The sequence below is a fragment of the Vigna umbellata genome, chromosome 9, assembly GCF_029865625.1.
Source record: "Vigna umbellata cultivar VRB3 chromosome 9, Vumbellata_1.0, whole genome shotgun sequence".
Classification (NCBI taxonomy): Eukaryota; Viridiplantae; Streptophyta; class Magnoliopsida; order Fabales; family Fabaceae; genus Vigna; species Vigna umbellata.
In genome coordinates, this window is record NC_142173.1 from 50015022 (window position 1) to 50030287 (window position 15266).

The window sequence follows — 15266 nt, forward strand, 5'->3', positions numbered from 1 at the left end:
AGTCATTTGACGATCTAGAAATGGCTTTAAACTTGACTTCCAATAAAACTAAAGACAATAAGGGCTGGAAGAAAAGTTAAAAGTAAACAAAAGTATAAATAAAAGTTTTTAAACCCAGTAGTGTTTGGAGTAGAAAATGGATATGAGAAAGAATGAATAGATAGATTTGAGGAGATGGAGAACGTGGTGTAGTATGAATTAAGGGGTTTGAAAAGGATAGATGAAGAAATTAAAAAAAAAAAAAGTTTTAAATGATGTGATGAGTGTGGTAGATGAAAAAATATATATTTAATTGATAAAAATAAATAATTATCAATTTGTCTCTATGTAAAAATTGATATAAATTAAATTAAATACTAAAAATTATAATAAAATAAAATGAATGTTAATGAAAAAAAAGAATTACAAAAATAAAAAAAAAAAATTTATAAAAGAAACTTGTAAGAAAAAATATATAATATTTTCTTAAATAATATGTGGATATTATTATAAATAATTTTTAACCAAAAATATGTTAAATTAACATAATAAATAAAAATTATTCATATTTATAATAAATTGAAATAAGTTTTGATTAGTTGCAATTGTCAAATATTTGCCACACATTATTTTATATGTTCCCTTTATCCGAATAAATTATATAATTTCTAATTAATTACTTGATGCGAGTTACATTCTATGCTGTAATATTTATATTTAGATTAGCTTAACCCGAGAGATATAATTTAGTACACTCGTCAAAGTGCTAATAAACAAAAAACACTTCACACGGTCCTAATTAAAGATACCAATTTGATTCAGTAGCGAATTAAATAATCTATATCTAATAAAGTACACATCATATCAAATAAATAAAGAAATAATATAAGAAATATCCCACTAGAAATAAAGAAACTCATAAAACCAATTATTAATGACCATTAAAGACTAAGCTTTGATGTATTTTTTTTGTCTCCATTAAAAAATAAATTTTGTTTATATTTATTTTTTTACAAAACTAAATTAAATATTAAATATGTATTTGGTGTGCATAAAAAGAGAGGTGCACCAAGGAAACACAAATAAAACTCTCATCTTGCAGTTAGGTATGTGATAATTGGACATATAAATTCCATGGACCTATAAAGTAAAAGACAAATATAGAATATAGAAAATATCAACACAAAGATTTAGGTCTGCCATTGGAATTTTATCTTTAAGAAATCATGGAAACACTAATAATAGGTTAAAAGTTTATCATGGAATTTAGTGTTTAGGCATTTTCCATGATTTAGGGTTGGTGAAGGGCATATTGGTCATTGCAGTAGTCAACTCGTCTTTTATATATTTATGACTTGTCCTCCAACAATTATGTCTTCCAATAGTTAGTGATCATCTTTTCATTTTACATTTTCTATCTAATTTTTAGTATACACTCATTTTTGCACTATCAAGAAATTTATTTTTGCACTCTCACTTGTCACAATCATGCTCGTTTCAATTCAACTCAATGTTTATGTGGTTGTTATGCAAAAATATAAATAGAATGAGATGAGTCATTCATAATATTTTTTTCTACTAAAAGTTTATTTTTTCGACAGATATTTTTTAAATAAACATAACATTTAATTAGGTTAAGAAATAAACTTTAAACTTAATTTAATTCTCATATAATTAAATTTTAAAGTCAGTATTATAAATTAACTTTACTTTTAATCGAGATTAAGGATGGCAAAAAAATCCACGCAAATAAAATCCGCGACGGATAGTCGATATCTGCGGATATCCGCAACCCGCGGGTAGCGGATATTTTAATACCCGCTTATAAACGGGTCGAGTGCGGATATTATACTATCCGTACCCGCGGATACCCGCTACCCGCAAAAATTAAAAATAAAAATTTAATTTATATTTTATTAAATTAAATTTAATTAAAATTAACATTAATTTATATTTTAGAAGATTAAATTTAATTAAAATTGAATTTATATTTATATTTAATTTAATTTATATTATATTTTATATATTTTTTGTAATTCTATTTAAATTTTATTTTAATAATTTATTAAAATATATTTTTTTAAAATATTTGCGGGTATTCGCGGGTTTTAAAATACCTGCGGATATTTTTTAAGCGGGTAGCGGGTCGGGTAGCGGGTGAATTTTTTTTTGTCGGGTCGGGTTGCGGGTAGCACTGTCCGTGCCCAACCCGACCCGTTACTATCCCTAATCGAGATATATGTTTTTATTTTTTAATTTTTAATAAAAATTAAAATTAGTATATTTTTAAAATTTTGATTGAATTTAATATTTTAATTTTAAAAATATGTGAATTTAATTTTTTTAACCAAATTTTCTGTTAAGTTTATTAATTTAACTAATTTTTTAAAGTTTATTTGATGTTTTTAATTAGATAAACATAATATTTAATTAAATCTATTTCGGCTTTTTTTTTCTTTATTAAAAAATTATCCTTTGTTTCTTCTATTGAACCAATATTTTTTAAGATTAAAGTGGGTATTTATTTATTCTCTTTGGGAAAAAGTTAAGCCATCTTCTAGAATGATGCATTGCGTCCACTCTTCATCCAAAAGTACTTATATAAAAAAAGCTCCTTTTCTGCTCAGAAAAATGAAAATCAAAATAATCAAAAGAAAGAAAAAGTAAAGTTATTTAAGCTGCTTTTATTTTCTTAAAGTGAGTCAGTCATCTCCATTGAAAACTGAAGCAGTGAAGTTAGAAAAAATATTGAAAAGTGCATCATCACTGAATTTTCAAATCCCTGATCCCTCCCTTTCCCATTTCATAAAAAAAAGGTAAATTTGATGTAATATAGATTAAATAAGTATACTAATTTAAAAAAAGAAAGATTTAATACCTATTTTGGTTCCTCGTGAGGTTTGTTCAAAGTTGGTCCTAACTTTTTTTAGACGTTCACAATTATCTCATATTTTGTAAAAAACGGTTCGAGTTGATCCTTTTTGCTTACGGCCTTAAAAAACTAACGTAACTTAGCCAGACTGTTCAATTTTTCATTACGTGGCAACTGTGTGGCTTGATTGACGTGGCAACGTTACAAGATTACCCAACCCAATATCGGAGTTTGGCACACCGGAAGCTCTGCTCTATGCTCTCAACTTATGGAACTGACGAGCAAAGCATGTGGATGCCTCCTCGTGATCGATGACCGGTATCGTTTGATCGGAACTTTCATCGATGGTGATCTTTGTCGCACTCTCCGAGCCAGCGGGGAAGCCATTTTCAAACTCACTTGACAACATAATTGATGTTTACACATTTTTCCCCTATTTTGGGCTTTTAATCTGAGAAGAAATAAATTAAGTGGAAGTTGTAAATTGTTGATTCGCTTCTGTCCGAGGGTCTTTGCCATGAGTAAGGGCTTTCTCATATCTTTGCCACAACCACCAATGCTTCACTAAGGGTTTTGAGATATGTTCTTGATAGTTATCAATAATCAAACCCTAATAGATTTTATAGTAATTGAATTGTGGATGAATAAGATGGTGTGGATCGTATATAATAGTCCTTCGTTTTTCCTTTAATGGGTATCTCTCTATTCCTCCATATCTGAATCAATTCATATTTTTTTCCCCTTTTGATTGTTCAAATCCACTTTTCCTTTTCGTAAAGCTTTCCAAATGTGGGCAGTAATTTGCTTTTTCCAGTTTGTTTTTCTTTCTTGGAACATAGAAATTGACATAAGAGAGTGAGCACACAGAGTAGGAAGAATGAGAGTGTCACCGACGGCAACGCCAAACACAGTATCGATGACGTCTTCGGTTGCACCGCAACGGTACGGGGGTGTTGGCATTGCTCCTTGGTTTTTGGGTGAAGAAGTAAACCCTAGTTATTTTGAAATACTAGGTGTCACATCAATTAGGCACACAGTTGCCACGTAATGAAAGATTGTACAGGCTAGCTAAGTTTCGTTAGTTTTTTAACGCCGTAAACAAAAAGATCAACTCGAACCATTTTTTACAAAATATGGGATAATTGTGAACCTCTAAAAAAAGGTAGGACAACTTTGAACAAACCTGACAAACTGAGAGACCAAAATAGGTATTAAACCAAAAAGAAATTAGGCTGGGTTACCATTTTTTCTGTTTTTACTTGATTTCTTATTTATATACTTTTTATTAATTTACCAAAAATTACTTTTGGGTAAATATTTGTGCTTTTAATAAAAAAAAGTTCATGTTTTTAAACCAAATTTGTTCATGGTTAGATTAGGGTAGATTAGATTCGTTATCTAGTTAATATATTTTTTTTTGTTACCTTTTTTGTAGCCTCTGTTGATTTTGCATTTATGTTATTTAAGATTTCTTTTATTATGAATATTTCAGATTAAAGTATTATATTATAAAAATAACTTTAAATGTATAAGAAATGTTTTGCAGTTTACCAAATTGGAGTTAGATGTTATATTTACTTTAATTTATTATTTTTTTAATGTCCATTTTTTGAGCTATTGAGGATTTGATCAAAATAGTGAAAGTAGTCTAACTCACAGTAACACTTTTTGTGGAAAAATATAGTTTAGATGAGTCTGTCTAGTCATTTATTAGGTCGGGACGCAAATTTGCAAGTTTAGTGGAAATATCTAATTGTTTTATTGATCATATACTAGTTTGGATAAATGTCTCACAATTTCAAGTATAAGTCATTGAGATAGATCGATCATGGCTAGTCATGTATAAGTCCAGCTGGCTACCAATTAAATAGATCAACTATAAAATTGGATTGAGTTTTAAAACTTATTAACTCAAGAGTAAAATATAATTATTCATTTTTTACCATAATTAGAACAGAAATTGATCTTTTTGTAAATATTTTTTAATGTTGAGTTAACTTTAATATCATAATGTTTTTGTAAATATTTTTTAAACGGTTTGAAAAAAAAATTCACTTATCTAAATAGTATTTGGATTTAGACGACACCAAATTTTTCTTAATTTTTTTTATAACTAAGGTTGGATATAAAGTGTTTAATGTATTAAACCTAACTTGAAGAGCGTCCGAGTCTAACCATGGACAGAATAACTGTTTATTGTAGTTTACTTATCTTAGTAAACGAGCTTAAAAAAACAAGTGTTGGACAGCGACTTAATAGAAAGAAGTTAGTTTACGAAAGAAGAGCGAAATAACGGAAAAGAAGAGAAAGAGTAACGAATGTTTCAGGAAACAGAGGAAAACAGAGCATAAGAGTGTGACACTCAGAGTGCGGGGGCTCATACCATACCATGGCCCTCAACGACTTCTTCGCCGGCGAGATCGCAACGGAGCTTCTCAAAATGCTCATCAGCATCTCCCGGAAGTCGCTCCTCTGTCGCGCCAGCGCCGACCAACTCATCACCTACATCCACGAGCTCCTCCCCACCATCGAGGAGATAAAGTACTCCGGCGTCGAGCTCCCCGCCCTGCGCCAGTCCCAGCTCCACCGTCTCTCGGAGATTCTCCGGTCCGGCGTGGAGCTCTCCCACAAGGTCCTGGCCTCCAGCCGTTGGAACGTTTACCGCAACCTCCACCTCGCCAAGAAGATGGACAAGCTCGAGAAGACCGTTTCGAAGTTCCTCCTCGGCCCCATGCAGGCCCACATCATGGCCGACGTCCACCACACGCGCTTCGAGATGGCGGAGCGCTTCGACCGCGTTGACAACTCCGTCCGCCGCCTCGAGCAGTACTTCGGGAACATTAAGATTGGTGTCGGCGGCGGCGGCTGGGTTGAGGAGGCTGTCAGGAGCGTGGATGAGAATGTTGTTGAAGGAAGCTCCGCCGTGGGGTTGGAATTCGGGAAGATTAAGGTAAGGGAGATGATTATCGGGAGGGAGGATCTCTGGGTTGTCGGGATTTCTGGGATTGGCGGCTCCGGGAAGACCACTCTCGCTAGAGAGGTCTGCAAAGATGACCAAGTTAGACGTGAGTTCCTCTCGTGAAGTAAAGTTCCTTAATTTAAACTCGTCAAAGTTATTTATGATCAAAATCAAACTTTTTCCTTCGCAATTCGTGCAATAAAAAAGATAACATATATGACCAGGAAACTGTTTATCGCGGTTCAACTTGTACGATACTGTTCCATGCATAGGTTAGTCGGTGTGGAGTTTTTCTTCGCATGAATCAAATGTTGCATATTGTTTAGGCTTTAACCAGTTATTTCAAGTTTGAGTCATGTATTTATATCTGTTGCTTACTGTGATTCTATGTTGCGTTAAGTGGGATTGTTTTCTTTAATCGATAGCTTTGGTCTCTGGAAATAGTGTTAAGAAGATGAAATTTTAGTTCTGATGAAAAGTTAATGAAAAAGAAAACTTGCATACAAGTTCCGTGTATATGATTGGTTTGAGAATCGAAATGGGAGTTAGTGCGAGGAAATTGAGTTTGTGAAGTGATGGGTTTTTGCTTACTAATTTTGGTTATTCAGGAAAGCGTTTGACAATTTTTTTGCAGGTTATTTCAGGGAGAGGATTTTGTTCCTGACTGTGTCGCAGTCTCCAAACGTGGAGCAACTAAGAACGAAGATTTGGGGGTACATTATGGGAAATGAGAGATTGGATTCGAACTATGTGGTTCCACAGTGGGTGCCACAGTTTGAGTGCAAAAGTGAAGCAGCTCGAACTCTGATTGTTTTGGATGATTTGTGGACATTCTCTGTGATGGAGCAGCTTGTGTGCAGAATACCTGGTTGCAAGTATCTTGTGGTGTCCAGAACTAAATTCCAAATGGTGTTGAATTATGAAGTGGAATTGCTGAGTGAAGAAGATGCCTTGTCTTTGTTCTGTCACCATGCTTTTGGACAGAAATCAATCCCTTTAGGTGCTAATGAGAATTTGGCGAAGCAGGTAATGTGTGGTTTGTAACTGTAAACTCTGCCACTGCATGGCATGTTTGGAATCCCATTAGATACATAATCATGTTAAATACCATCTAAAAGATCTTAGGAGAATGTACACATGTTTATTTCTATGTTCAGAAATTATTTGAGTTCCAAAACTGGTTCTAACATGAAGCACTGAACAAGTAGAATGCTATGCATGGACTTTACTCATTTTTTTTATTCTTGTGTCTAATGGCAAATAGGTTGTCACTGAGTGTGGAAGGCTTCCTTTGGCTCTTAAGGTGATTGGAGCTTCTTTGCGAGATCAACCTGAGATGTTTTGGTTAAGTGTTAAAAACAGGTTATCTCAAGGTCAAAGCATTGGAGAATCCCACGAAATCAATCTGATTGAAAGAATGGAAATCAGTATCAATTACCTTCCAGAAAAAGTCAAGGAATGCTTTTTGGACCTATGTTCATTTCCTGAGGATAAAAAGATCCCTTTGGATGTACTCATCAACATGTGGGTGGAAATCCATGATATTCCTGAAACAGAAGCTTATGCCATTGTTGTTGAACTCTCCAACAAAAATCTTCTCACCTTAATGAAAGAACCTCGGTATGCAACATCAAAAATGCTCTTAAAACTTGGTTTTCTTGTTTTACCTGTTTCACTCTAACACCCTTTTGATGTTTTAATCTACCAGTGCCGGAGGCATGTATAGCAGTTGCTTTGAGATATCAGTTACTCAACATGATATACTGAGAAACCTAGCCATTAATCTGAGCAACCGTGCTAGCATTAATGAACGCCGGCGATTAGTAATGCCAAAAAGAGAAAATGCAATTCCTAAAGAGTGGTTGAGATACAAGCACAAGCCATTTGAGGCTCAGATTGTTTCAATTCATACAGGTATATCCCAATTACCCTCTGAAAAATGGCTTTCTTATCTTCTCTTTCCTTGCTTCTGTTGTTCTTTTTTGTGATGAATTTCACATTTTTTGCAGGTGAAATGAAAGATGTGAACTGGTGTAATATGGAATTTCCAAAGACAGAAGTTTTGATCATTAATTTCACATCCACCGAGTACTTCTTACCTCTCTTCATCAACACAATGCCAAATTTGAGAGCACTGATAATAATAAACTACAGTGCAACATATGCTTGCCTTCACAACATTTCAGTTTTCAAGAACTTACCCAACTTGAGGAGCCTCTGGCTTGAAAAAGTTTCCACCCCAGAATTATCAGGCACTGTGTTGGAAAACTTGGGAAAACTATTTATTGTCCTCTGCAAGATTAACAACAGATTGGTTGAAAAAGAGGTAGATATAGCCAAAGTCTTCCCAAATCTCTTTGACCTCACTCTTGATCATTGTGATGATCTAACCCAGTTGCCCTCAAGCATCTGTGGAATGAAATCACTTCAAAACTTGAGTCTCACCAACTGCCACAATCTGACTCAATTACCTCTTGAACTGGGGAAACTAAAATCTCTAGAGATTCTTCGTTTATATGCTTGTCCTGATCTGAAAACACTGCCTAATAGCATATGTGAGATGATGAGATTGAAGTATATTGATATTTCTCAATGTGTGAACCTGACATGCTTCCCTGAAGAAATTGGTAGACTGGTGAGCTTGGAGAAGATTGACATGAGGGAATGTTCCATGATCAGAAATGTACCAAAGTCTGCATTGTCATTGCAGTCTCTGCGACTTGTAATTTGTGACGAAGAGCTATCTGGGATTTGGAAAGAGGTTGAGAAGGCCAAGCCTAATGTACACATTCAAGTATCAGAGCAGCACTTTGACTTGGACTGGCTTAAAGAATGACTCATTTCTGTGTATGTTCTTGTCATCTTTTACTTTCCAATATGGTGTGAATACTTGTATATAACTTCTATTTTAAATGGAAATTATCTTTCAATTAAAAATCTAAGTTCCATATTAAATAAAAATAAGAAAATTGAAAAAACTTATAAACATTATCTTATACCAAGAAAAGTGACTTTAGTTATTATATATAAAAATTTAAATTATATTTTTAATTTCTAAACTTGAAATAAAAAAAATTTGTTTATATTTCAAATTTTATATATTTTGATTTCTAAATTTTAAAAATAATAGATATAATTACTTTTATATAACGACATTAATTTTATTAGACATGTTAAACAACAATTGAGATCACCTTTGAGCTGTAATATTTCAAATGGTATAAATTGCTCAAAAGTATGTTTGATATATAAAAAAATTTAGGGTTAAATATGTTTTTAGTCCTTAAACTATTGGCCGTTTCTGGTTTTCGTCCCTCTTCCAAAGTAAGGTACTTTTTAGAAAAACGTTCGTTTTAGTCTTCAAAATTTTGTTTTTAGTCGTCGTTTTAGTCCTCAAAACGTTCGTTTTTTCGACTAAAACGAACGTTTTTTAAAGATTGAGGACTAAATTGTACCTTACTTTGGAAGAGGGACGAAAACCAGAAACGGTCAATAGTTTAGGGACTAAAAACATATTTAACCCAAAAATTTAATGTAATTGGACTAAAAATACTGTAAATTGATAATTTTCAATCTATCCAAATATGTTTTATTTTTATTTTTTAAATATAAAAATATCTTTTGGAAACCAAAACTAATCAAGCATAGTATTTCTTACAAATAGTTATATTTTAAATAATAAATAAAATATATTTTTAGTTTCTTTAATTTTGTATAAGTTTAGTTTTTGATATTAAACTTATTTTGAAACCGAACAATATTATTTATACTTAAATTAATAAGTGACTTTTAAATTTAATTTAATTTTATAAAATTGATTTATAATAAAATTAAGATATATTCAAATCCATTATTCTGATATCAAAATAAATTTTAAATCCAGCTCAATACCATAAAATCAATTTAGAAAATAAATTTGTAGTCATCAGTTGGTTTCCCGTACATACGTATAAAGAAACAGAAGAATTTTCTCTTGTCGAAAAAATATCTATGATGCCGGAAAAATGGTACGAATTTATATTATCATATAAAGTAATTGAAATTTATATTGATAAAAACAAAAAAGGGCATCTGAAGTGAGAACTTTCGTGGAAATGCACAAAGTGCGATTGTAATTTATCTATGTGACTTTAATCGCTCATCTTTTTCTACAGCACTTTTTTTTTTTATTTCTAAATTTAAAAACATTTGAAGTTTTAAAATTGAAGATAAAATTTTATATTATTAGAAACTAATGCATTTTATCCTAAATCTGTTTCCAGATTTGACTAAACATTTTGATACTGAAAGTCTCTATCAATGTCATTAATGATTGCTAATACCAACCAATGGGGTGCATCAAATAGGTCAAAATTACACATTTGAGTCCCAATCTCATTGTTGAAAATGAAATAAACATTATCATCTTTTGAATTTTAAGACTTACTTTAATTTAGTTTAATCAGAGCTAACATCCCTTTTCTAAAAATTTATTTCTCAAGATAAAAAAGAGACACAGATTACATAATATATCATATACTAAGGAAATCGACATCGACAAAGACTCATGAATATTCTAATGAGTAATATAGTCTGATTAAAAAGAGAGATTAAAAAAATAGAAGAAGCAAATGATATTACGTAATTACTTACATATCATTGTCTGTTATTTAAAGGCTAATGCATTTTTAAAGATTTTCTTTTACTCATTTTAATAACATTACTAAGATTCATTGACATCAATTTAGTGCTGCGGATTTTGGATGAGCAGTAACTCCTACAAATAAAATAATTGGGATGTAAAATAATATATTTAATGTAAAAATTTCAATTTTATTAGTTTTTTAAAATTTGGTAATGATTGAAGTAATTATTATCTCTGTTTACTAAAATAAAAATTAATATTTATTAATAATAATTATTTATTTAATCGACTATTTAATTTTAAAAGAATTATCACAATTTTTTAACTAATTTTGATGGTTACCAGTAAATAAATATGAAACCAAAATAAAAACATTAAAGATAGTTGAAAAAAATTATTAAACCTAAAAATACCAAGTGTTTCTAGAATACTTGAAGCTGTGAAGTATGACAAAGTACGAGAGTTAACTAACAGTTTGCGGTGTTAGTTAAACGTATGTTCCCAGATCCAACGGTTGGAAATGAATGTTGTTGCGCCATACAAAAGTTGATCACGTCACGTGTGCCCGAACGCTATTGGTGTACTGAGAATTGAGAAACGATGATTGGCAACTCAAGGACAATATCGTCATTTCGCAAGAGCCACCATTGGCTGACTCCTTTAATACCAAGGAAGAAGAAGAAGGAAGAAAAAGGAAGAGAAGAAGAGCACCACCACCACCATGGCCCTTACGGACCTATTCACCGGAGAGATAGCCTCCGATCTCTGGAAAATGCTCATCACAATTTCCCGAAAGGCCCTGCGCTGCAAGTCCAGCGCGGAGCAACTCATCACCTACGTGCGCGAGATTCTTCCCACCATCGAGGAAATCAAGTACTCCGGGGTGGAGCTTCCGGCGCCGAGGCAGTCTCAGCTGGACCGCCTGTCGGAGATTCTGCGTTCCGGCGTGGAGCTTTCGCACCAGGCGCTGTCCTCCAGCCGCTGGAACGTGTACCGGAACTTCCAGCTGGCGAAGAAGATGGAGAAGCTGGAGAAGCACGTGACGAGGTTCCTGCAGGTGCCCATGCAGGCGCACATACTGGCCGACGTGCATCACGTGCGGTTCGAGATGGCGGAGCGGTTCGACCGGGTGGAGGCGTCGAACCGGCGGATGGAGCGGTTTCTGGAGGAGATGAAGATCGGAGTGAACGGCGGTGGGTGGGTGGAGGAGGCTGTGAAGAGCATGCAGGAAGATGAGACGTGGGTGGAAGGTTGTAACGGGAATAACGGTTTCGGTGTTGGGTTGGATTTCGGGAAGAAGAAGGTTATGGAGATGGTTTTCTCTAATAACGATGCTGATTGGATTGTCGGGATTTGTGGGATTGGTGGCTCCGGGAAAACCACCCTTGCCAGAGAGCTCTGCAGAGACGACCAAGTCCGATGTAAGTCCATCATTCCACCTTCACCCATCATAAAAAAAAAGATTAATAATAATTTCTTTCCTTCTTGGTAATGTGAATGCAGCTGACGAAACACTAAATCAGTTGTTTCAGTTAAAAAGTGATTTGCTTGAATCAACTGACACAGACTTTTTTTCAGTTTAACAATCAGTTCTCGCGAATCAATTGATACAAAATTGTTTGAGTTTAATGGGTGGTCTTGAATTTAAAGTTTTCAGTATGGGGGAGCCTTTAGTCTTGTTCAAAAGAATTGGGTTGTGAACAGAACTTTTGAAAACCTCGGGGGAGATTATGTTTACTAGATAGGATGAGGGATGATGTTAGTTTCATGTTTTATGCTAACTGTGCTTGTTGCAGTTGTGGTTTTTTGACTGATGGTAATTTACAATCTTATTCTTGTACGTGTGTGCGACAAGATTGCAGTTTTATAACTTGAAATGGATGAATGCATTTGTTGTTTGTTTAAAAGTGTTTCGAGAGTGTGACAGTTGCTTTTTGCAGGTTATTTCAAGGACAGGATTTTGTTTTTGACCGTGTCACAGTCTCCGAATGTGGAGCAGCTGAGAGCGAGGATCTGGGGACACATCATGGGCAACCAAGGCTTGAATGGAAATTACGAGGTTCCGCAATGGATGCCACAGTTTGAGTGCAAAGGGGAAGCTCAAGCTCTTGTTGTTCTTGATGATGTGTGGTCTTTCTCCGTGCTGGAGCAGCTTGTGTGGAAAATCCCTGGCTGCAAATTCCTTGTGGTGTCTCGATTCAGGTTCCCAACGTTCTTTAGTGCCACTTATCACGTGGAATTGCTGGGTGAAGAGGATGCCCTCTCTTTGTTTTGCCACCATGCTTTTGGACAGAAGGCAATTCCTATGGGTGCTAATGTGAGTTTGGTGAAGCAGGTAATGATTGGAACTGAAGTTGTGTTCTTTGTCCCTGACTATTGATTAATAGCTCAAACCAAAATCCTGTGATTTATGACGTGCCTTTACCTTCTCTCTTGTTCTGTCTTTGTATCCATCCAATGGAGAACAGGTTGTGGCTGAGTGTGGAAAACTTCCACTGGCTCTGAAGGTGATTGGAGCTTCTTTGCGAGACCAGAATGAAATGTTTTGGCTGAGTGTTAAGAGTAATCTGTCTCAAGGTCACAGCATTGGTGAGTCCTATGAGATCAATCTGATTGATAGAATGGCAATTAGTACAAACTACCTGCCAGAAAAGATCAAGGAGTGCTTCTTGGACCTGTGCTCTTTCCCTGAGGATAGAAAGATCCCTCTCGAAATTCTAATCAATATGTGGGTTGAAATCCATGACATTCGTGAGGCGGAAGCATATGCCATTGCGGTTGAGCTTTCGAATAAGAACCTTCTAACCTTAGTGAAAGAAGCACGGTACGCAAATTGCAGACTTAGAAATGCATTTCAACTTGTCTAATGTGTTCATTTTTTTCATTTATCTCTTATCAGAATCATTATTCTAACACCCTTTTGATCATTTTAATCATTCAGTGCCGGGGGCATGTACAGTAGCTGCTTTGAGATTTCTGTGACTCAGCATGACACACTGAGAGACCTTGCTCTTATATTGAGCAAGCGCGGGAGCATTCATGAACACAGAAGGTTGGTCATGGCACAACGAGAAGAAAATGGACTACTCCCAAGAGAATGGTCAAGATACCAGGACCGACCCTTTGAAGCTCAGATTGTTTCAATCAACACAGGTATGTACAAATATCAATAACTCTTAATTACTATAAATTTTCTGTCTGGTTGTGTGATTTATCTGTGATGAACTTCACATTGCAGGGGAAATGACAGAAATGGATTGGTTTGAGCTGGATTTTCCCAAGGCTGAAGTGTTGATCATCAATTTCACGTCCAGTGATTACTTTTTACCTCCCTTCATCAGTAAGATGCCAAATTTGAGGGCACTGATAATAGTAAACTACAGTACCTCATATGCTCGCCTTCACAATGTTTCAGTTCTTAGGAATTTGACCAACTTGAGGAGTCTCTGGCTAGAAAAGGTTTCCACCCCTCAGTTGTCAGGCACTGTCTTGAAAAACTTGAGCAAACTATTCGTAGTCCTCTGCCAGATTAACAACAGTTTGGATGGAAAACAGTTCCCTAACCTCTCTGAGCTGACACTTGATCACTGTAATGATCTAACATACTTGCCCTCAAGCATTTGTGGAATAAAGTCACTCAGAAACATGAGCCTCACAGACTGCCACAATTTGTCTGAACTACCTGTTGAATTTGGCAATCTAAAATCTCTAGAGATCCTCCGTTTATATGCTTGTCCTGATCTAGAAACACTTCCTCCTAGCATGTGTGAAATGAAGAAATTGAAGTACATTGACATTTCTCAGTGTACTAACCTCACCTGCTTCCCTAAAGAGATTGGTAGATTAGTAAGTTTAGAGAAGATTGACATGAGGGAATGCCCCATGATTAGGTATTTACCAAAGTCTGCAGTGTCATTACACTCTCTGCAGCTTGTAATTTGTGACGAGGAGGTGTATGGTACATGGAGAAATGTTGCTGAGATGGCCAAGTCAAAGGTTCACATTCAAGTACCAGAACAACACTTTGATCTGGACTGGCTTCAAGAATGAAGCATCACTCCCCCCAATTCATTGTATATACTTGTTCATAGTAAAAGGAAATTTTCTCTTTTTCCACAAGTTATGGCATGCACAATCTTTTTACTTGTCTGAAGTACACCATAACATGATAACCACTGTTATTTCAGATTCCTTAGATTCCTGTACTTAGTTAGATAACATAACAGACAGAAAGTTTCAATTTTTAAAAGAATCTTTTCAAAAAACCACATTCCCAATGTTGATTGTTTGAGATGAGTTAAACAAGAAAACAAAAATAAAAAAATATACACACATATACTATGGGCGGCTAGAAAAAAAAGAAAATGGACAAGTTAGATTTCCAAAAGGAAGTGCTTTTCCCATATTGAAATGGAAAGTTGAACCCTAATGTTGGAATTTTGAGGCCACCATCATTGTCTGTGTACATATACATTGTACATGTGCGACCAGTTCCCATCACATGGCTCCACCCAAAGGCCATGTTCTGCATTCAGCTGAGAAAACGCGTAAAGAGAAACATAAAGACAAAAACTGAAAGCAACCTTTGGATTTTGATTCACCACACTCCCAAATTTGCTGTCATGTGTCTACCTTGAAGCTTCCTTCTTATCTTTCTTCTCTTTCACTGTTGCCGTTTTGGTCAATGTCTTTCTTTCATTATTTATCCTCACACATTGTTCAATCCGTATATAGTGCAAGTCAAGCCTCCCAAGTCAACATCATCATCATCATCATCAAAACTTATAAAATTATTTTTGGCATCACCTTTTGACTTTCAAAAATAGCCGTGT

The 15266-nt window shown here is 34.7% G+C and overlaps 2 protein-coding genes across 2 annotated transcripts; both read left to right on the plus strand.

The window, feature by feature from the left end:
• Positions 1-5113: 5113 nt before the first annotated feature.
• On the plus strand, positions 5114-8747 carry LOC148193775 (putative disease resistance protein At4g33300). The gene is made up of 5 exons (XM_088099135.1): positions 5114-5916; positions 6445-6836; positions 7075-7430; positions 7519-7724; positions 7820-8747. Exons 1-5 carry the CDS (start codon positions 5241-5243, stop codon positions 8644-8646), a joined length of 2457 nt encoding a protein of 818 aa, XP_087955261.1. The 5' UTR covers positions 5114-5240; the 3' UTR covers positions 8647-8747.
• Positions 8748-11107: 2360 nt separating this feature from the next.
• Positions 11108-14553, plus strand: LOC148193776 (putative disease resistance protein At4g33300). Its single transcript, XM_088098886.1, has 5 exons — positions 11108-11855; positions 12375-12769; positions 12903-13258; positions 13376-13587; positions 13673-14553. Exons 1-5 carry the CDS (start codon positions 11156-11158, stop codon positions 14482-14484), a joined length of 2475 nt encoding a protein of 824 aa, XP_087955012.1. The 5' UTR covers positions 11108-11155; the 3' UTR covers positions 14485-14553.
• The last annotated feature ends 713 nt before the right edge of the window (positions 14554-15266 follow it).

Excerpts from the sequence above, each read along its gene's own strand:
- LOC148193775 (XM_088099135.1), top strand. The coding sequence starts at position 5,241 with ATGGCCCTCAACGACTTCTTCGCCGGCGAGATCGCAACGGAGCTTCTC. Across the intron at positions 6,837-7,074 it reads ATGAGAATTTGGCGAAGCAG|GTTGTCACTGAGTGTGGAAG; the intron begins GTAATGTGTGGT and ends AATGGCAAATAG. Across the intron at positions 7,431-7,518 it reads ACCTTAATGAAAGAACCTCG|TGCCGGAGGCATGTATAGCA; the intron begins GTATGCAACATC and ends TTAATCTACCAG.
- LOC148193776 (XM_088098886.1), top strand. The coding sequence starts at position 11,156 with ATGGCCCTTACGGACCTATTCACCGGAGAGATAGCCTCCGATCTCTGG. Across the intron at positions 11,856-12,374 it reads CAGAGACGACCAAGTCCGAT|GTTATTTCAAGGACAGGATT; the intron begins GTAAGTCCATCA and ends TGCTTTTTGCAG. Across the intron at positions 12,770-12,902 it reads ATGTGAGTTTGGTGAAGCAG|GTTGTGGCTGAGTGTGGAAA; the intron begins GTAATGATTGGA and ends AATGGAGAACAG.